This window comes from Hippocampus zosterae, chromosome 21 (genome assembly GCF_025434085.1).
Source record: "Hippocampus zosterae strain Florida chromosome 21, ASM2543408v3, whole genome shotgun sequence".
NCBI classification, from domain to species: domain Eukaryota; kingdom Metazoa; phylum Chordata; class Actinopteri; order Syngnathiformes; family Syngnathidae; genus Hippocampus; species Hippocampus zosterae.
The window spans coordinates 7,373,276-7,395,213 of record NC_067471.1 but is presented as its reverse complement, the minus strand read 5'-3'; the positions used below and the strand labels follow the sequence as shown (position 1 = coordinate 7,395,213).

The 21,938-nt window shown below is 49.0% G+C and overlaps 1 protein-coding gene across 6 annotated transcripts in view; it reads right to left on the bottom strand.

Moving 5' to 3' along the window:
- The window catches only part of celsr1a (cadherin EGF LAG seven-pass G-type receptor 1a), a 34,670-nt gene that overhangs the window by 6,829 nt on the left and 5,903 nt on the right, over positions 1-21,938 (bottom strand). For 2 of the 6 annotated variants that reach the window (XM_052055159.1, XM_052055161.1), the window contains exons 2-20: positions 13,617-13,972; positions 13,243-13,531; positions 12,362-12,584; positions 11,600-11,715; positions 10,653-10,741; positions 7,531-7,611; positions 4,705-4,862; positions 3,908-4,071; positions 3,701-3,826; positions 2,902-3,068; positions 2,643-2,828; positions 2,453-2,569; positions 2,187-2,361; positions 1,970-2,111; positions 1,576-1,696; positions 1,312-1,495; positions 872-973; positions 380-474; positions 87-296 (exon numbers count right to left, since the gene is read on the bottom strand). In XM_052055159.1, coding sequence (XP_051911119.1) covers positions 87-296; positions 380-474; positions 872-973; positions 1,312-1,495; positions 1,576-1,696; positions 1,970-2,111; positions 2,187-2,361; positions 2,453-2,569; positions 2,643-2,828; positions 2,902-3,068; positions 3,701-3,826; positions 3,908-4,071; positions 4,705-4,862; positions 7,531-7,611; positions 10,653-10,741; positions 11,600-11,715; positions 12,362-12,584; positions 13,243-13,531; positions 13,617-13,972 — 3,101 coding nt within the window. The remainder of the gene's footprint in view (positions 1-86; positions 297-379; positions 475-871; positions 974-1,311; positions 1,496-1,575; positions 1,697-1,969; positions 2,112-2,186; positions 2,362-2,452; positions 2,570-2,642; positions 2,829-2,901; positions 3,069-3,700; positions 3,827-3,907; positions 4,072-4,704; positions 4,863-7,530; positions 7,612-10,652; positions 10,742-11,599; positions 11,716-12,361; positions 12,585-13,242; positions 13,532-13,616; positions 13,973-21,938) is intronic. The other 4 variants (XM_052055163.1, XM_052055164.1, XM_052055160.1 and 1 more) reach the window with 3 other exon arrangements.

Here is a 21,938-nt window from a genome sequence, read left to right as displayed (position 1 = left end):
TGTCACGGTCGCTCCCACCCCCCTCCCCCCGTCAAAAGAAATCGTTCCATTAACGAGAGCCCTGCAAAGTAATCGTCTCCGCTAACCTCGTTGAATTCCGCATCCCTCGCCGCAGTGAGTTCGAATCCCGCCTGCCGGCTCTCGTAGCGCAGCACGCGGTTGAGCAGCTGAGCGGCCGTCTTCAAGTCGTTGCCATAGTAACCCTTGACGTCACCCGTGGCGCCGCGGAGCGAGCGTACGATGTTCCCGGCGCGCTCGCCGTCCATCCTGGAACCGTTTCGACGGAGCTCTTCGTTCTGGGCGAGGAGAAGTCGTTTTTTTAAAAGATCAGCCGGTGGAGGTGGTGATGAATTGGGACATTCGGGGGCGCAGTCATCACCAGTTTCGTGAGCTGAGAGAAGGAGGCGGCGGTGCAGTTGAACAGCTCGGGTGACAACCAGCCTTTCTCGTCACTGCAGTGTCGAACGGCGGTACCTAAACACACAAGAATTAATAATTAAAGTGAAAAAAAAAAAAACACGAAGCAGAATCTTTTAAGTACGCCATGTTGCATTGTGCATATTTTCTAAAAGGCAAAGCTGCCGCAGCTGAAAGCGCTTTTTTTCATGCAAAGTGCCCCCCCGACCCCGCCCCCTTGTTTTCATTGAAGGCTGAACGTCGGGGTCCCAAGTCAGAAAAAAAAAAAAACTCCCCAATGAGTCTGCAGTGACAACAAAGGTGTTGCCGTGGCGACGGTGCCAAGGCTCTCACTTGAGTTGTCCCTAAGGCAGCGATTCCCAAACCACAGTTGGCGATCATCTTGTCACCTCATCGGATCGGATTGAACAATGACGACTTATTTGCGCGTCGCCTTGGACATGACATGACTCACCGATAGATCCTTTGGGACAGTTCATGGCGGCCGGGCGGCCGAACTTGGTTTTGGGCCACCAGATGCCGGCGTCAAACGCTTTGGGGCAGCCTTCATACACCACTGCGGAAGGAAGGATTTAATCAGTTCCTGTTCCAGTTCATGTGACGCGAGCACAAAAATGACCTACGGATCCAAAACCGATTCACAGTCCCAGCACGTTCTATTCGGTCAAACCCCGAGCGCCAGCACCATTCCCCCCCCCCCCCTCTTCTATTCAGCGCTACTGTATTGAGCGCGAGCTCAAGCGGCGGGCTCGCCTCTTCTGCTCGACTGGCCGGCGACAAAGGCGCAAAGTGAGCTCAAGACCGGCAGATGTGAGCGACACCGCCGATTCAAACGGGCTGAAGCCTCGGCAACACTTTCCCGACGACCGCCCGTGCCCGCCGCCGGTGACGTACCTTCGCATCCGTTGGGTGTGACCTCAGCAAAGGGGTTATCGCAGCGGTTGCACTGGCGGCCGATGACGCCGCCCTTACAGGGGCACTGGCCGGTGTGCGGGTGGCAGGTTCGGCGCTCGGAGCCGACAGAGAAGCAATCGCACGGGTAGCAGGTGTTTTCTCCTTCCGGCTGGTAGTGGTTCTCCTGCAGGAATCGGTAGAGAATGTGGAAATAAGTTGAGGTGCCACTAGGGGGGGGGGGCGGTCAATAAATCGGGATCAGACCTTGCAGCGACACTCTCCTGTCGTCTTGTTGCAGTCGCTATGAAATCCCCTGCTGGTGTCGCAGCCGCACGGGCCGCACACGGGACTGCCCCACCAGCCCTGAGGACACGGCTTCTCCACCCTGGTGTAACACAGGCAAAGTCTCAAATCTTTCTGCGCTGGCACCATCAGATAATGTTGATTTATCTTGGACGCGGCTACTAAATTACCAGTTTGCAGAGAATCGGATTGCTCCTTAACTGTTTGGGAGTTTATTTACAATAAACTTCCTCCAGACATTTTTTGCCAAGTGTGACTCAAGCATTTCAATCCACAAGCCTTCTCTGCTAAGGCCTTTAAGGCCTCGCCAATCAAATCGTTTGTGCACTTACAAAGCTTTCAAGGAGGGACTTACTTATTTTCGCAATACTGTCCGTAGTAGTTTTGTCCGCATTCGCAGGTATAGCCGTGAGAGGAACTGGGCTTGCGAGCACAGGTGGAAACATGCTCGCACGGGTTGAGCTGACAGGCGTCCACGCAGTCTTTTCCAAAATAGCCTGCAAGACAAAGTGCCGGTGAGATGGGAGCGTTCGGGATTATTTGCTTGGGGCGTCGGCAGGTCGGTAAGCTACCTGGGTCGCACACGCACGTGTGCGTGCTCCAGTCGTCGCTGCAGTGGCTGTTCTCGGGGCAGATGTGGGCGTCGCACGGGTCGGTCAGGTCGCAGCCTTCCTCCACGCGGATCTTCAGGCCGCGAGACATGATGACGTTGGCCACGTTGGTGGACGTCTCGCCCATGCGGACGCCCTAATAGCGAAAACGGGGAAGTCGATGTGACGTCTGTACTTGTTAAAACTGGTCATGGAAATTTTCATTCCGTTCCGTGCACTGCGCTGACCTGAATGCAGCCAACAAATCCTTTCCTGACGTGGTTGCCCTCCCCCGGCAAACCGCCGACATGAAGAGTTTGGAGCTTCAAACCCGGCAGGTTGTTGCCAATCACCACCGACTTCTGCTTCGGGGAAAAAAAAAACAACAATCAAAAGACGCACGGCGAAAACAGAATCGCCTTCGATCCAAAACGTTACCTTGTACATCCCGTGGTCCAAGGAAACGGCGGCCACGTATCTGAGGGCCTTGCCGTCCTTCACGCTTCTCAGCTCCACCAGCAGGTGGTGCCACTCTCCGTCGTTGACCCGAACTTGCGGAAAGCTCAGGGACGCCACCATCTGTTCCGTTTGCAGTACCTCCATTCTCACCTGTTGCTCACTCACCTGCGCAAATAGACGGCATTAAAAAATATATAAAAAGAAAGAAACGCGGGACGACATGCTCGGGCTCACTCACCATGAGGTTGATGGTGGAGGTGGGGCCGGCGTTGGCTTGCATTAAAGTGCCGGCCGGCTGCCTCGTCCGGAACATGAGGCCCATGTACCAGGGGATGGCGATAGTGACGTCCGGCTCGCTCCACGACACCAGCGCCTTACCGTCAAAGAACTGAGGCGACGGCATCACTGTTGGCAATATCGGAAAAATAAAGCTCACGCGCGCACTAATTACAACACAAACAGCGCTTTTGTTCCCAGTGGGGCACGTGTCACGGGGGCTTTAGTGCGTAAGTCGGCATAATGTGCAAGCACAGCGTGTCGGGAAACTAGCGGTGCCGTTGTAGCATCATGACAATAATAGTATGACAATTCAAAACATCATGCGCAAGGTGGAAAATGAACACAATTCGTGTTTGTCGTCGATGAATTCAGTAATTATTGCACCGTGGATGAAATCTGTACGAGAAGGCTAAAAAAATGTTTTATGCGCAGTCATCCCCTTTCTAGACTCATTTGTTGTGACTGCGGGATGAGTCACACTTGAGTCAAAGGAGGCTCCCAAACCTACGCACACAAACACACAAACTACTTCCTGGCGGCGCTACAGACACACCGACTGTATATAAACACACTTGAGGGCACGCAGAAGCATGCGCATTTGGAGACACACCTATAAAGCCAAAATGCTGACGCGCGAAAAAAACATTTGCGATGATATCAATGAAATGACAAGACGGATATTTATGGGGATAAAGAAGGTGTCACATGACGTTACTCGTAGCTTAGTATAGTGATTGGCACTGTATTTTTTTCCTTACCTTGTTCACAGTTCCTGCCGCCATATCCAGTGGGGCAGTCGCAGCTGTATGTGTTCCACTGGCTGACACACACTCCCCCGTTCATACACACGCTGGGTGTACAGAAGTTTCTCTTCGCGGGGCACCCTGAAATGTTCCCAACCAGGAAGATTGTTAAGGTGAGATAACATTCGTTGGGAATGCTCTTCCGAGTTCAATTTGACCGACCTGCCGTTGTGCCGTTGTTAGCGATGTAGCTAGCCATATCGACGGCCCTGCTGTCGATGCTCAGGTTCCTCATGCAGCCCACAAAGTCTCGATTTCGCACCGGGAAGTCCTCGGGCAGGTTGGGGACGCCACCGAGCAAGAGCGGTCCGGTCAAGTCCAGCGATCTGAAGATGTCCAGAAAAAAAAAAGATAGTAAATAATAATACCGTGAGAAACCATCATTGCATTTTCTTCCCAAGAAAAAAAGGCAAGTGAGGTAATGGCGCTAAGTCTGTCACAAGGCTAAGCTGCTAGCATCAGAGCGAGTCCGATCAGGCATTGTGGGTCAGGTAAGTGGGGAAGGCTGCTTATAAAACATCAAACGGCGACCGCTTTTGAGAGACTTAATGTGACACAATAACGCACAAAGAAAGCCTTAATCTCTGAATGCTGAGATGTTTGCATAAACAGTGCATTCTCGGGTCAAGACCGACTCAGGCAGGACGGATGGCGCATAAGGAAGTCAAGAAGTATTTACTTAATTTTATTTTTCGCTTTAAACGTGACTATTCTTGAAGACTAGACTCATTGAAGCCGCAAAATGTAGCATTTTTGTTAGCAATTTAACACTGTTAGCATAGCTATAGGAACGAGTTTGATTGTATCAATGCTTGAGCTAATGCTAGCTAGCTTTTTTCCTTCTGTGTCTGAATGGGGATTTTTCCCCCTTAAATGAACCATTTTCTTAAAAATTTGAATCTGCATTTGAATAATTTATTTGAGTAAAGGAGTTATTGTGTTCTGCATCGGTTTTTTACTTCTTCTGTCCGGTCTGTGTTCCCTGGGCGGCGCACGAGTAGTTCCCAATCTGCTTCCCGAAGCGGATCGCCATGGAGATGTCGCAGTCGTCCACGGCCACCACTGCCACTTTCTCCCCGGAGGGTCCGTGGGGGATCCCCAGTCGCCCGATGTTTGGCTGGAGTAAACATAAGATGTTTTTTTGTTTTTTTTAACTCAAAATTAAGAGGAATGTGCCACGCTTAATGAGTCCCATTTGTTGCCAGTTCAACCGAGGATTTCGTTAAGATTCTTAATGCTTCTTTTCAGCCTTTGTTTTGTTTTGGGGTTTTTTTCACGGTGCAAGAACTTGGCACGACACAAACTCGACTCTGAGCTGACTTCGCCCGTTTCACAATCTCAAGTACGCTGGCTTCTCTCTGGCTTACGACGGGTCCAAGAAAGGCCCATTGTTGCCCTTCGGCTCACTCACACCTACCAGTTACAAACTAGGCTAATAACTCCAACCATGACTCAGCTAATATGGATCAGATTAGAAAAATCAGGCTAGAAATTCCTTTATATATGTATATATATATATCTATATATATATATACATATATATATAGATATATATATATATATATATAATATCAAACATCAGAAGGAGCAGTTTAACACCACGTTTCCACTAATTAACGTGTGTCAACAGGATTGGACAATGTGCAAGAATACGCTAGGGCAGTTCGGAGGTGGCTACAAAGACAAAAAAAAAGTGAGTAGTGTTTGTCTTCGATTTAAATGGGATTAATGAGATACAGGCGGGGCTGTAAACAAAGGAAAAGGGGGGAAAAAAAATCTCGAATAGACATGTATAAATGGGCAGGACCGGAATGGAGAGCCTGAAAAGACACAAGCTACCAACTCCCCATTTTGTGCCACCAGGAGCCAACAAATGAGTGAGAAATAAGACAAATGAGAGAGAACGTCAAGGGAGGAGAAAAAAAAAAATGGGCAGAGCTGCCTGACCACCGGCAGAGGAGCATGTCATGACAGCGATTAGGATCTCAGCATCCCTTGTGAGCTCAGTCAAGCAAGAAGCAGATGAGATGAAGATGAGATGCAAAAGAGGAAGGCGGGAGGGAGGGAAGGAAAAAAAAAACACGGAGTGAGGGGGAGGGCGCTACAGAACCAAGACCAGCACCAACTGAAAGATGGGCCATATGGTTTTTTTTGGGGGGGGGGAGTGAAAAATACAACAAAAAAATTCCACACTATTGCATTTTCGATTTAATATAAAATGTATAATGTCGCACGTGTATTTTTTTTAGCTGGCACTTGAGAATCACCGCTCTATACCGTTTTCAGGCTTCTTTTTGACCCCCCACACTGTGAAGCACGGCCCCCACCTGCTCCCCCCGTGAGACTCTGCCCCCCCCCCTCCAGTCAAACAGACAGTTGAAGATTCCCTCTCTCTTAGGTGTCATCTCCAGGGGCGATAGGCTTGCCGCAGCTATGGCGACGCACTTGATCCCCGCAGCTAGCCACAAAAGACCAGCGGGGGCGGGGAGAAGAAGTAGGAGGGAGGGGGGGACGCTACGGGCCGAAATGACATCACAGCACACTGCGGCCAAACCTCAGCGACAAGCCCACACACACCATTTGACACCTCTATCATCATTAGCTTCCTGTCAACATGATGACTTTGCCAAGACGCCCTAGGCCAGGGTTAAAAAAAAAAAAAAAAAAAGGCATACGGATTGAGTTTCATGCAAAACATTTCCACACGGCCTTGTCAAAAGAACCATCAAAATTAGAGACTAACAAGCTGGGAAAATGTGTGAAGACGGACGGAGGGACGACTTGCTCTGGAGAAAGGATGTCTGGATGTTTGTAGAGCGAGCGGGTGTGTTTGCGCGTTAGGAAGGAAGCGAGCGGGCCGCGCAGCAGACGACCACCCGCTCCAGTCCGATAATAAAGGAAGACGGGCGCACAGACTTTTATTTGATTTGGGCCGGCCGAAGGAAATGCCATTGTTTGGTGGACTCTTGGAGCACCACACACACGCACACAGGTCGCACTGTGGAGTATTTTTTTTTTTTTTGGCAACTTCACACACAAGTTAGTTAGCGTGTCAGAGCTTCAGCAACGGATTCGTGTCCATATTACCTCACCTGCCCCCGTGGCTGTGTAAACCTAGACGTGTGAATTATTCACACGCACAAAGGGCTAAAATGTCCAACGTTCAAGACTATACGTTACCGCCGTACCCATCAGTCGCTCGCGCTTCTCTCCGTCCGCGTAACAGATGGACGGCGGCCATTGTCTCAAAGCAGCAAAAAAAAAAATGTTCGGATGGGGCAAAAGCATGATGTTAAGGTAACCGTATCCTCGATACTATCCACGGGGATAGTTTGAGGTGTGCTGTCATCAAGCCTTTTGACAGACAGACTCACGAAGCAGACTAAAATCAACGTCCACACACATGTCTAACTTAGCTAAGCTAACGTGAGCTAGCAAGCTAACGTTAGCTAACGTTTCAAATCTGACAAGGCGCCGCAAAAAGTGACAAAAACGTACTCTTCAAGAAATGGTAACCACCCATTCTTTGTTTACGTTTGACCGCCCTAAAAGTGTGAGCGATAAGAATATAGCCGGAATGGTAATCAAATGGATAAAGCGTCACAACAAGGTGAAACTTTGCCATGACAGAGAAGTAGCATGACAGGAAAAGTCCACAAACAACTCCCAAACCAGAAAGTCGACGAAACGACGGCAACTACAACATCCTCTACGACAAGCGAGTCACCAAGGAGGGGAGGGGGGGGCATCGTCGGGGGGAGGCAAGGCAAGAGGTCAATGGTTACCTCCTTCTGCGTAAGCTCCAGCCAGGCAGTATAGAGCGGGAGCCGCAAAAGCCCGCTGGAGTCCAGCAGACTCCCCCCGTCCTGGGCCAAGAGAGAGACACCGCATTAGATAGACCTGCGTGTTTATCTCTGAGGACTCGCCTTCAAAAATAAAAAATAAAAAAAAAATCCCAACCTCACTTAAAAGCCCTTGAACACAACTTCATTCCTGCGTGATGTCATCATCTCTCCTCCTAACATACACAGGTCTTCTATTTATAGTTTTTATGCAAGTTATAAAGTGGGAGACTCTCGGTCCAAAAGCACCAAATAAGGAATATTCTTGTAGGAGACCTTCAGCCCGTTTTACAAACACGATGGCGATATCCTGTTTCATCAATCCAACGGTCGTCAATACAGCACGCGTACATGCGGCCCCCTTTTGTCTGCCCACTGTGACATTTTTTAGCTTATTGAGGACGAGAAAGCGACAATAACTGGCAGGCCACGCCCACTTCCAATAAAGCGCATGCTAATGGCGGACGGCTATAGCTTAAGTATTTTGCGCTGGGCTGTGAAGTCAGTTCGCACGTACAGTATTGCGAAAGGTGATTCCACGCCTGCCAGAAGCCACACCCGGACGGCAGAAGCACAAACTTCAGGCCCACTTTTGCTGATAAGACTCGGCTCAGCCTGTCTGGGAATGTGGTCGACGCAGCGTCGACGCACCGTATACGTATGGAAAGGCGAAAACAGCCTCGAGCTGCCCTTTCACAAACGTTGTGGTATGCTTTGGATACACGGTGGCTTTCCAACCGCCTCGGATGGCGACAACCATGGCAAAATCCTCGTCCGTTTCCCCGGCAACCCCTCCTCCCCTACACCTTTGACCTATTGTTTTGGAGCCGAGGCACCCCCCCGAGGTCTTTTGAAGAGCGGCCCTAGTAAAAAAAAAAAAATACATTAAATGGGAGGGGCATGTGGTGTCTGCGGACCCCCCCCCCCGTGCGCAATCTTTAACCGTCTCATCATCTGACCCACTAAACCACCTTCTGTGCATGCGCGCATTGTGTGTCCTTATAGGAGTTGTTAACGCATGAGTGGGCTCGTGTGAGCCTCTATTCATTCCTAGTGGGTGCTTTTGAGATTTCCATAATCACGATCGCGTGTGAGCGGCAATTCGTTTTGACATACAGTGAGAGTCCAATCGTACATTCAGCCATATGGGCCGCTTTCTTCATGTTGGTAAAGTCTTAAAATGCACATTTTCATGCAACTTATGAGCAACTTCTCATCTGCTCGATTTTTTTTTTTAATTGTTTACAATTTAATTTAATTTAAAATTTAATTAATTAAATGTGCGCAAGCTCTTGTATGCATTTTAAAGATGCATAAATCTCAATTGATGTCCTTTTAGAAGCCTTAAAAGTGCCCAGCAGGAAAACATCTGATCAAAGTCGGCGTTATCTGCGTAGGGGGTAAGCCTGGCTGACATGCATCTGGGTTACATCATCTTTCAAAGTCTCCTTTAGGGCTAGGCAAGAACATTTTTTTTAAAAAAAATGTCTATTGTGTGCTGCATACGTTTACACCAACCCCTCCAGGAAGTGATGCGAGGGTTTCATTTTCAGATTGCCTCTCATCATTCAACACGTGAAGAGAAAAGATGGGCCCATGTGTCAACGATTGTCGGCCTCTGGCTAACATGACGGTATGTGTCGGCCCGCTTTGTAAAGCTCTGCGTGACATTGTTCCGGATCCACCCTAGTGGTGCATGTGATTATATACTTTTGATGAAAACAAAAGCGAGGACAAAGAACGCCAAATTAAAGGAAAGCCGCGTAGAACGGAGGCGGAAAGTCTGGTGTTGCCAAAACTGTAAACACTATACAGAGATTATTTAGGGCATCCCTGTCATTCCAGAATTGCTGACACTGGAGCGCTGAAGTGACCCTGGAGCCAACACGGACCGCCGTGTTCGCCAGCCATTCGTCACGTGTGATGAATGGCGGCCTGTCAAGAGCAGGGAAAGTTACCCCGTGCGCAACGGGTGTTCATATTTGAGACAAAGCACCCATGAAATGCGAAACCACGGTTACAGAAATGGGTTGATTAACCTACAATTTTAGATTTGCCTGTAAAATGAAGTGAAACCACTTAACTCTCAAGTGTCCATCATATGTCACTGCTATGACTCTTTTTTTATGTCCACACATAACACGTTTGAACCGCCAAAATTCATTCACATAAAGCTTAAAATGGCTGGAATACAGTATATTCCATGCAACAACAACGAGGCACTCTAGAGCAACCATGTTAGGTCATAATCCTTGTGCAGGTGTTGGCTTTCACACACAGACCAAAAAACAAAAACAAAAAAAAACGCATAAATATATATGTATATACTGTATATGTGACTTTCATTCTCTATTTTGTGTGCACTCATGGCCAACAACAAGGCTCTCTAAAGCGGCCATGTCAACACACACACAGTCTGACATTTTCCCCCTCAATTAGGAACAGTAGGAATAAGAAAATTCGAATGACATTTTAAAGGTTTCTTTTTTTTCTGCAGTCAAAGATGGAAATCAATGGCTGCAAACCAATATAGAGTTAATGTCAGTAGTGTATCATTTCTTACAAATGCATGGATGTAAAACTCACAATTTGCATGAGCTCCTCTTAGTTTGTGCAGTTGCTGTTATGGCTTTGAGACCGGAAGAGTCACAGAAAGGAGTGAAGGATGTGCATGGAGTGGAAAAAAACAACACCTTACATGCATTTTAGCTTGCTCTCGCCTATTTTTTTTTTTTTTGTGTGTGTGTTATGTATGCTGAACTTTAAGTTACCTCTCACTGTCAGAGGTTAGAAGGGTTATCTCGTTCCCAGCCTGTTTTAAAACGTATGAGAACAATACCTGCGGGCCCTGGAAGTTTGATGGGAAAATAATACTTGACGTGACTTGAAGGAGACGCTCCTCCGATATACTATTACCCCCTTAAAGTGGAGACATGAGACACGTTTGGATATAATTACTCGTGTTGGAGCTAGATTTAAAAAAAAAAAGCAGGAGGACCACGGTGTGAACAACATTGAAATCACATCTGAGGCACTCGAAGAAAAATGCATTGGCAGCTCCTGACCTTGTTGTAGTAACGGAGCTGCACGGAGTGCCACTGGCCATCGCTGACGCCGCCCGAGATGAAGGGGGACACAGTGGTCTTCGTTTCACCTGGAGGGGGGAGAACATATCCAAGGTGAAGCACACAAATGAATGCGTTCCCCTTTTAAATAGCGGCGCAAACCAGCCACGTGCTAACTTGATGCTAACCCGCCCGGCCCGGCGCGGCCGCGATCATAAATCACGAGCTACGAGCACTCTCGGGGCACAAAGACTCCGGCTTTACTGATAAATGACTTTGTTTGTCGAAGGCGGGAGAGCAGCCGCGGGCGACGATCCACGACACTGACACGTGTGTTATTCGGTGGATGCGTGTTGTTTTCCAAAGCGAGAGCAGAGATCTCTGCCTTTGTCAGTGGCTAAACAAAGGTGGCAAGATATAATCCCGAGCCAAATTAATATGCTTTTTTTTTGTTGCAAATTTTTAAAAAAATAAATCATGCAACCAAGGTACGGTTTGTTGACACGTGAATAGATTTTCCTCTTCCACCTCTCATTAGCTCATAATCCACATTTAATGTGATAATTAGTCAACTCAACTTTACAGTCATACTTCGGATTTGGCAGTAGTCCCAAAACAGGATTCAACTAATCGTATTGAACTGGATCCCGGACCCCCGCGCCCCCCCGCACACCCTCACGACCCTCGTACAGAACCATGGGAAAGTGGAGCGCGTTGGAAAACAACCCCGATATGCTTTTGATCCACGGATCAGCGGTTATCAGCGTTCACAATGTAAGAATGCGCCCGAGTGTGCGCTTGGATGTTTTGTTTTTTTGGGACGTGGCGTTGGGCACTTAAAAGATAACGCGACGAGGAAACTGTCAATTGTTTCAAGTGCAAACACGAGGGATAAATGTTAAGGTTTGGAGGTGCTGCAGTCAGGAACTGGAGGAAATTAGCCGAACCTCCCGAGAAGGTGAGTTGAATCTGCTCGTCGACGATTTCCAAAGCGATGAAGTCGTGTTTTTCGTTGAATCGGCCGTTGTAGAGCAGCAGGGCATTTCGTTCCCTTGTCGCAAACCTGTTGAAAAAAAAAAAAGAAAAAAAAAAAAGCAGAAAATAGTTCAACTAAGATGAAATGAAGAAAAAAAAAATGATGGTCTGTCTTGGAGAATGGACGCTAATACTTTTTGTCAAAGAAGTCCATCCTCAACACCAAGTAGCTCTTCAAGAAAAGTCATTAAGAGAAAGCAGGAAATGTGCAGCGGACCAGCTTTGGATAGGAAAGCGTGACCCCCCTTCCTCCCCACTCCCCCAGCCCCCGTGCGGGTAGCAAAAGCGCCAAAACCTGCCCGCGAGTGAGCAGAGTTCACGCGCAAGCCGTTTGGGAACGCAAGGTGAGGGCAGAGGAGTCAGCCGGCAGATGCCAGCGAGCCAGGAAGTCTGTTGCCAGACGCTGATAAGGGAAACCCATCACAAAGACTTTCCTGTTTTGAGGGCAGCGCAAACGTTTTTTTTTTTTCTCTCTCACCGTCATACGACTGATCGACTCCCATCATTATTGCTCTAACTTTCCTACCTTTGTACAGGAAGCAAAACAAGCAAGAATGTTCTATCATAATATCAACACAGCATGACAAACAAGCTGGTCTCTAATCTGGCACCCGCTTCCATCATTTGGGTGCGGCTTCAAATAAAGTAAAATAAAAAAAAAAATTAAAACTCACATGAGCGAGACGGTAAAGTGGAACCTTTGCCGCAGACCCCTGAAGGTGACGAAGGACTGTCCGGGGAAGCTGCGTGTGGTCATCTCGCAGTAAGGCTTCTCGTACTCGCCGGTCATACAACGGCACGCGAAACCGCCGGCGAGCCGGTTGACGCATTGGCCGCCGTTCTTGCACACGCCTGGGACACAGCTACCCGACGAGGCGTTCACCTCGCAGTGTTCGCCTAAGGAAAGAGCAGCGGGAATTAGTCGGAGGCCATTTTGCAAACGGACAGCGGATGGAATCCGAAGCTTCGGGTCAACAAAGGGCCCCCCAAACGCCGTCTTAATAATGACCATGAATATTCTCCCAAAGTTTCGGGGTTGTTGTCAGAGAAATTCTTGACTGTTTTTCGGAATGATTTGGTGCACTGTCCGGACGTGACCAAACCTCGCCACAGCGGCATGGAACCAGGTAATGGCCCTTCATCATCCCATTTTCCATGGGCTGAATTAGACGGATCTATTTCCCCCCCGTCATGCGGAAACCCAAGGAGAAAACTGTCATCGGTCCAATTTACGGGACAGCGATGGGTCCAAGTGTTGAACTGCGACCTCCAAAAAGGGAACCGCCGCTCGATTTTTTGCTACGCCGATCATGCTTTAAGGGAAAAGGGGGCAGAGCCAGAGCGAGTCGGTGAATGACCGAGACGGGTGTAATGGGATAATTAGATCAGATAAGATTGAGGAAGAGAAAAGAGGACAGCCGATGAAGGCTGCCTCACTCGGATCTCGTCGAGAGACGCAGGAGAAGAGACGGTCGGGTATCGGGTGAACACGGGGGGGGGGGGGGGGGGGGGGTACGGGGAAACATTCCAGAAAAAAAAAAAAAGAGCTTCTCACCGGTGAAGTCTTCCAGGCACTCGCAGGTGTAGCCGCCCTCTCGGCTGCGACAGCGACCGTTGTTCTCGCACGGCCCCGAGTAGCAAAGGTCGATCTCCGTCTCGCAGTAGTCGCCGGCGAAGCCGACGGGGCAGCGACAGCGCAGCCCGTTGACGGGGTGGATGGGGCGGAACAGAACCGTGTCGGACGCGATGAACGGGGGCGAGCTGTCGAACTTGAGCACGGACACGCACTTCATGTAGTTCTCGCAGGGCTCGCGCAGGCAAATGTTGTCGTCGAACGGCAAAACCTACAAGGAATCGATTCGGGGAAATTAGACCGCAAATTCGGTAAACGTTGCGTTCACGAACCAAACAAACCGTAGGTGCTTTTACCTCCTGAGACGAAATGAGCCTGAGCAGGGTCCTGTTCAGGTAGATCTGCTCCTGCAGTTCCTCCGAAGGAAAGAAGGTCCCCGCGCCGGGCCCTCCCCCGGGCCGCGTGGCCGAGAAGGTGACGTTGAGGATGGAGCCCTGCACGTCGGTGTCGTTCTGGATGTTGAAGACGAAGACGGCCTCGCGCCCGGTGGAGAGCACCGCCGCCACGCCGTCCACGAAGAGGCCCAGCAAGGGCGACAGGAAGCGCTCCTGCGACATGTTCTCCAGGCGCACCGTGATGCTGTTGGTCAGCATGTCGTCGGTGATGATGGTCACGCGGAGTGTGCAGAGGGCCGAGGTGGTGTGGACGCCATCTGGGGGAGGGGGGAGGGGGGGATACAAAAAAAAAAACACCAATTACTGACTGGAATGTCTGCGGTCCCTGTTGAGGGTTAGCAAAAGGCTACAGGCTGCACTTGGCCTTGAGTGACATAAAACAGACAACAGGTGGTTGGGCCGGAGGGGGGGGGGGGGGGGGGCAATAAAGGGACAATGAGGTTATGTCCATACGTGTGGCAATGTTTTTTTTTTTTTTTTTTAAAGCAGTTGCCCATTCTGGATTAAACCTCTTGTTGATGAGAAGAAAAAAAAATATTCTGTCAACACGGAAACCTATTTGGAAGCTGTCGGGTGCATGCCGGAGCAACAGGTGGCGCTACAATCGGTGCGTGGGGGGTGTGCGGGGGGTGGTGAGGTTCGGGCACAGGCGCCTTGTCACTCTTGGACAGGTCAAGAATTCAAACATGTCTGAGGGGAGGGGGGGTGGAGTGGGGCGTTTTTGGGGCTAAAACAGTCATTTAAGTTGAGGAATTTAATGAATTGAAAAAAAATCACAGTGCAAAAAAAAAATGTCTTCTGACTACTATGCAGCCTGAATTAAAAAGAATTCACGTGATGTGTTAAGTAGATGGTTCTTCTCTCATTCTGGCGAGGGGGGTGGCGGTAGGAGGGGGGGGAGCACCTGTGCTATCTATAGAGCTCACCAGCTGCTAACACGGCATAACACACACATGCAGAGAGGATGGGCTGAGCCGTGGAACCGACGGATGTGTGGGATGCAGATGCACGGAAACAAAAATACATTAAAAAAAAACTACTACAACTGAACCGCACCAAATTATGTCATGTGGAGGACAAATTCCTCACCACAGAAAAAAAAATAATAATACAGGTGTCCATGCGGCAGGTTGAGGGCAGGCCACCAATGAGACACACTTGCTTGTTGTCACGTGGGGAGAGAGGGGGGGTTGGGGGGGGGGGGGGGGAATCCCCTCTCATCTCGCACGGTGAAGGCTCCAGACGTGAGAACGTCAAATCAAAACGGTCATAAAAAGAGCAAGCGGGAGGCGGCTTGCGTCTGCGTATTTCAGTGGAAGAATTATGACTGCATGTGTGACCATATATCAGCGTGCCTACACACACACACAGCTGTTATAGTCCAATTTCCACTTCAACACCTGCAAGTCTTCGGGGGTATTGGAAGGGGGGGGCATTTTCAAACATCGCTTTTGTGTCGGCAATGTGACATGTTTGTTGCGGTGATTAGAAACCGCTCAATTTAGGCTCAACGACCCACTTCAGCGGCGTGAAGTGCAACAAGCTTTCAGGAAAAAAAACTGCGACATAACTTTGACCCCCCCCCCACCCAATCAAGTACGGAGGACTGGAGCGATTTATGCCCCATCCAGCCAAACCCTTAACCTTTCACTCGACGCGTGCTCGAATCGGGCGACACCACCGACTCCGAGCTGAAAGGCCCCACACAAGTCCGAGACAAGCGCTCTCGGTTAGTCGCACTGGGGGGGTGGGGGGGGGAAGCAACGAGGCCCAGATCCGACCCGACTAGAATGTCGACTTGAGCAGAAAGGCGGCCCTGTTCCGACGGAGCAGTTTGAGTACAATAATCCGTCAAGGTATCGTTCCAGCGGCTGCGCTGCGCAAGATCAAGTCTCTCTCTCTCTCTTACGACATCCACTTAGCAGATCGACTCTGTCGTCTTTCTTCAGTCCCGTGCTGACTAATCACATTGACACCCCCCCCCCCCCCAAGCCCCGAGCTTCCTCTTATGAAAGGTTCAAAGGCCTTCAGGTATCATCTTGCTCTGTTCTCAACTCTTGATGTGTGACAGCAAAAAAAAAAAAGTCAACGTCGACCCTACAGGCAGAGATTTACAGGTGTGTGTTTTGAAAAGTAGACTGATCGTCGTAATATTTTTTTTAGAGCTTTGTCGAAATCGAGTTCTATCTTTTTCTTAACATTTTCCTTCATTTATTGCGTCATTTAGAGCACAATTTTTGTGTGAAGAAAAAAAAAACATCCTCTAACTACAATTCCTAGTGTTACAAAAAAAATAAAAGAAAAAAGAAAAACACAAAAACTTTGATTCCAATTTCAAAACGATCAAAAAGTTCCCTCCAAGGTTGAACTGCGGCCCTTTTATTAAAAGCCGCCCAGCTATGAAAGGACTTAATCGGAGTCTCGGATCCTTTTCACTGACACCAGATCGAGTCTCCCGCTCCTTGCTAGAGTTTTTTTTTTTTTGGTAAAATACAACTGGTTCAAAAGTAAAACTTGTCCGCCATAATAATTTCTTTGTCTTTGTGTTTTCTACCCCTCCACCCTTCATTCCAGCTCTCTGTCCCTTCTTCCTCTCGTTCTCTCCAAGGGGGGTGTCTGGTTACAGTTATTGTTGGTGCTGGTTACTGATAAATAGGGTGCCTGGTTACCAACCGGCACGCCATTGGCTACGTTCAACAAAGCGCTTGGGAAGGAGGCGGAATAGAGTCGGGATGAAAGGGAGGGGGGGTTGGGGGGGGTCGCCATGGGAAACCGTGAGACTTGCGTCTAAATGTGGTTAAATAGAAAGTCGAGCAACTCCTCGACTTGTTTTGGTTGACACTGACCCTTCCGAACCCCCCCCCCTCCCCACAGACACCTGCTGAATGCTCCGCCATCTTCCTATATACCCAATCCCATTTCAACCAATAGCAGCAGGCAAGTGCCGATACAAATACTTGGCCCGGGGGGGGGGGGAAATTTTCACATGATTCTTTCCGGTTGTCGGGAGAAACGCGAAGGCTCGCAATTATAAGATGCGGATCACTGCACGTCGAGTGTCATAAAATGTCTTTCGTGAAAAGAGCCTCTCTCTTTGTAGCGATTCATTGCGGTGAACAAGACGAGACCGGCCCATGTTGGCTCGTAAAAACCTCCATGTCGCTGTTGTAATGTGCGAAGCGCTTCACAATGCACGAAACAATGACTCACCAGTCAGGGCAACTGGATTGCCAATCGCACTCCGCGATCGGCGAATGTCGATCGCCACGAGATACGGTTAGCGTTGCTCGTTTCGTCATCGAATGAACTCGACAAAATTCGTCTGTGACGTAAAATAGAAAAAAAAGTAAATAAAAAGGCATTTAAACGAAACTATTTTCAAAGTGAGCTCAAAATAACGTCAGCTGTTCGGCTGAGAGCGAGCCAGCTGGTAAATCGCGCAAACATGAGCCCAAACAATGAGCCCGACAGTCATCCATTCGGTCATTAAGTAAGTTAGCCGGGCAGCCGGTCAAGCGGAAAAAAAAAAAAATCATGATTTAATCGTGAGTCTGTGCTTATGAGCCAAGAGTTTTGACGCAAACACAGATGTCACAGCAGGAACCGAACTCACGGCTAATCCGCCACGACGAAAAGTCACCCCCCCCCCCCCACACCCAATGCATTGTGCGTTTGTGATTGAGGGTGTTGAAAAGGTAAAATGGTGAAGAGAGAACTGCGACACGCTTGAGTGGAGGGGAATAATTCCCTCTCACCGGGAGATTCTTTGAAGTTGGGGGGGGTGGAAAAAATGAGGGAATGTCAGGGTAAAAACAGAAGCCCCCCCCACCCCCTTTCTTCCTTCCTTGCCTTAAATCACCGCGCTCCCTTTCTCTTTTTCACATTCTTTATCAGGGATGCGGTGGCCATCTCGTCACCTCGGCGTCTTTCACCCGTCGGGGTCACCCAAAGTGTCGGCATTGTGCTCAAGTGACACTGGCGGCGAGAACGCGGCGTGATCATGAGTCAAAGAAAGATGCGGCAGGGCCAGCCTCTGTCTATCGAGCTCCCAGAACAGAGTCGATAAGTAGAAAGGGAAATTGTTGATTTAAAAAAAAAAAAAATTTAACTATTGTGAAAATATTTCCATTCCGTTCACGACCCAAAATTGTTTGCCTCAAAAACAATTTTCTGATTATTTTTGCCAATGGAATAAGAGATGTTTCATGACAGCTCTGCTTCCACCCACAGGACTGGAGTGGAACTGCAACTTGAACAATTACTGTGGCCGCATCAGGTGTCTCATCATTGCATCGCAACTATTTTTTAAAAAATTTTTTACTGGCACGGCAGAATTTAACATGAAAAGGGGAGAAGATCAACATCCATCTATAAACTAATCATCGCATGCGACGGCGGTTCCAGGTGTCTTTTCCCACTCAAAGCGATCGGCGTCGCCTCAATCTTTCGTCATCAGCACACTCACACTCGCTCCGTCCTTTCAAAAGGGGGATTTATTAGGGCAGCGGAATAGTAAATCATTCGACTTGACAAACTTGCGCGCGCACGCCCCCAAGGCGACCCCCAAAGAGACACATTTATAGTCCTCCACACTTGGAAGTCTGTCCGTCAGGGGAAAAAAAAAAAGGTGAATATTTGCTAAAATGATTAAAGGAGACGTCATGACATGTCTGAAATGCTCTTCGGAGAAGAAGAGGTCACGTCTACCAAGTTGTCTACGATGCTCGCACTTGCATTGTCAAAGCTCGCTGACCTGCAACTTCAGTACTACGCCTACGAGTGAGTTTCGAACTAAACAAACATCTCGGGGAAAGAGTCCGGTCGCCACGGTTCAACTTTAGCGCATTGCTTTGATCTGGATCTACAGGGATAGGAAACGGGGGAGCTCAATCCGCCGTTTACGTCTAGGGCACGATATGTAATTAGAATCGGTCCACCGGCGGGGCGGACCTTTAATTTGCCATCTCTGGTCAAATACACAATGGCATCGGAATTCAGGAGGAGACCTATAAAAACCTCAACAGCTAAAAGAAAATAAAAATTGGAGAAGCTATGATATGGTTCTATCAGGAAGACAAAGAGTACAAGAAAGAGCCGGGATCAGTTACACAGTGTCAGAGGTATGTGCCCGGACTCCGTCAACGCTTTGGTAATAACAGGCCCATCTTAACGCATCAGCCCCCGCACCCCCCCTCGAACTAAAACGACATGAGTGACTCGTGCGCGCAGGAATGGCTGACTAGGGAAGAACCCTGCGGCGTGATCAGTGCCCCTTCCAGGACCTCAACCGCGAAAACAACAATGGAAGTCGAGATGCGATAGCGATACGACGCTAACTACAGAAGCTCCCGCGATCATGAAACCGGCACCTCGTAAGCATCCCGTGAGGCAAACGCGGCCGGTGCGACTCTCGACACGTCGGCGACAATCACTTGAATGAAATCACTCGTCCACTCTTGCACCTGCGCCGTCTTCGTAAACGGGCGTCGGATTTGCGCGGTCGCGTCGCGAGGGAACAACGGGAATGACTGCGGGCTCGTGACCGGGCTGGAAACTGAAAGCTATTTTTCTTGAAGGAACGAGGCGCTAACGTGATAAAGAGAGCAGCAGGCATCTCATTTTCAAATATAAAGTGCAGACAGAGGAGCACTGTGGAGCCTTGACAAAATGTGTCAGGAGGATTGCGACGCGCACTTGTCAAAGTTCATACAATTCCATTTTTTTTTTTTGAAGATGCTTTTGGTAGACTTGAAACGGAAGACATTTTCGGAGGGGTCGGGTGCTTTTTGTGCGCCGCATAAAAAGGTGCAAAAGGATCCGTGTGTGAAACTTCAACACTGCAGGGCGAAGACGCTCCAGCTGCTGTCTGAGATTCGACCACCCCCCCCTTAAAAAAAAAACACAGTAAAAAAAAATGTTCCAATTCAAAGGAGTCCAGAGAGGAACCTAATACGACTAAAACTGAACTTTGTTTTGTGAAGCTAAAAGATGAGGCTAGGTTTGGAATGAGGTTTCAAAAAGCTGTCGAACTTCTGGACCAACATTCCAAAGGAGACTCTTTCCAAAAATGCCAACAACACATAAAAAGGGAGCAAAAAAAAAAAAAACACTTATGAGAACCAAAAATTTCTTTCTGACTGAACTTGCCTGACAGGCAAACGCACCTGTCGCCGACACTCCAAGTCCCAAAACCGACGCTTCAAGAGGATTAACATTTAAGCTCCAATTAAAGACGTCGTCTTTAAACGGTGCCGGCTTTCATCCGCGCCGTAACGCTTTGAGAGTCTTGATGCTTTGTGCGTTCGCAAGAAGCCGGTTGACGTTTCAAGACGACTAAGCCACACTGAGAACTGCCCTTGGCATCTTTCCTATTTTCACACTTGTCATTCAGCCTGGTGGCATACTATATCCACCCCCCCCCACTTCAATTGGCATCGCCAGACATTCCGACAGCAAGTCATCACACCACATTTCTAACGCCCTCCCCCCCATTTTTTTTTTCTTAATCGGCGACGAGTGAAAACAAAGAGGGATCACTGTGTCGCTTGAGTGAGAGCAAATATATGTCCGGGGTCACGACCTGTTGGGTCCTTGAGTGGGGAAATCAATGCAGATAACCGCCGGGCATCCGAGGATAGTTTATGATATGATGCGTCGCCTAAAAATCATGACAGGAGGTCAAGGCCAAGAAGCGGTAGGCTTAAGACATCTTGAAGACCAATAAAGGGACAAACCTCAGTCTGAAAACCCAGAACGCCCACCCACCCCCCACCATCCCCTAACCCCAGCCTTCACCCTTTACCCCCTTTGGCCTGAAGCTCTTTGCGTTTGCAAACAAACAACGCCGCTCTTTGAAATCCCCACTGCAAACACGCTAGCATGACGGGACAACACCTCAGCGGAACATCCACTTTCCGCCGGCCTGACCCCAACGAAGATTTCCTTTGTGGGCCTTTTCTCTGCCCTGTAATTGAGCATTGAGACATCAGCGGAGTCCAACAGTCACCAGCCGAGGTCACTTGGTATTTACACTTCAAACCTACAGCCTGAAGGCAAACACGCCGCAAACTTTTTTTTAGAGATCAAAATAAAAAGGACGCCGGTAAATCGAGTTTGGTGAACTCGCTTGAGCAGACAAGCCATGCAGACAAAAGGCAAGGGAGAACAGTGATCTAATAAGTTTCAGGAGCCACTTGGGGGGGACGGATTTAGGCGCGGCGACCACGTGGACACAACGGCACAAAGAGACACATTGAACGGGTTTTCCTTTGCGTGTTTGTCAACGACCGGAGCACTTCGCACATACGTTTGCCTCGACATCTGTTACAGTCTATTCGCGGAGCTCCAAATTAGCAGGACCCCTCATGCTGAGTCCATCAAATGGGAGGGGTAAGAGGTTGTGTGCCGAGCAGTTCAGGGTCAATCGCCGGTTCTCGTCCCGCTTTGATCTCGCAGGTGGGACGCCCCCGTTTCGGGATGCGTCCGCGCGCACCCATCGGGGGAAGAAAATGACCTTTCTCTCGGCTATCGGGCAAGAAAGAAAATAACGTGCGTCAAAATGCCCGCATAAGAGTGCCATGAATTGAGGACTCGGAAAGCTGGTTAGCATATCAAAGCCTATCAGCAATGCCGGGTAACCACTGTGGTTCAGAAATGTTGTAGCACACATGTCACCCCCCCACAAAAAAACAGCCCTTTGTCATATTTATGTTGCTACAGCATCTAAGTGGAACTCCAAAATAAAGCACAAGAGGAGTGAAAGTGTGGATTGTGGCGGGGGTCGTGGGGGGGCCTATTGAGAGCAGACAAAAAAAAAAAGCTGAGCTATGCAACTCCTTGAAGAGGATTAAGAAGCAAACCAGATGCATGGCAGCCAAAGACCCACGAGGGGGAGAAAGCGGGCGGGGGGGGGGGGGGGGGGGGGACATGTAGCAGCACGTCATCTTTCAACAGGGCCATAGAGAAGACCATCTGAAATCAGTAGAGCATCAATCACTGCGACGATATACCACACCTACACCAAGACCGGGCGGGGGGAAAGGGGGGTGGGGGTCTATCAGGTGCATGCAATAGTCTAAAATGCACGCTTGCCGCTGGACAAATGCAAACGGGGGAAATTAAGGCCTCGGGTTATGATTTTGGGCTGACAGCTCATTGGCATCGAGCCACCTGAGTGTGAGAGCCGGAACGTTTGATTTGTATAAATAACGAAAGGAATAAAAC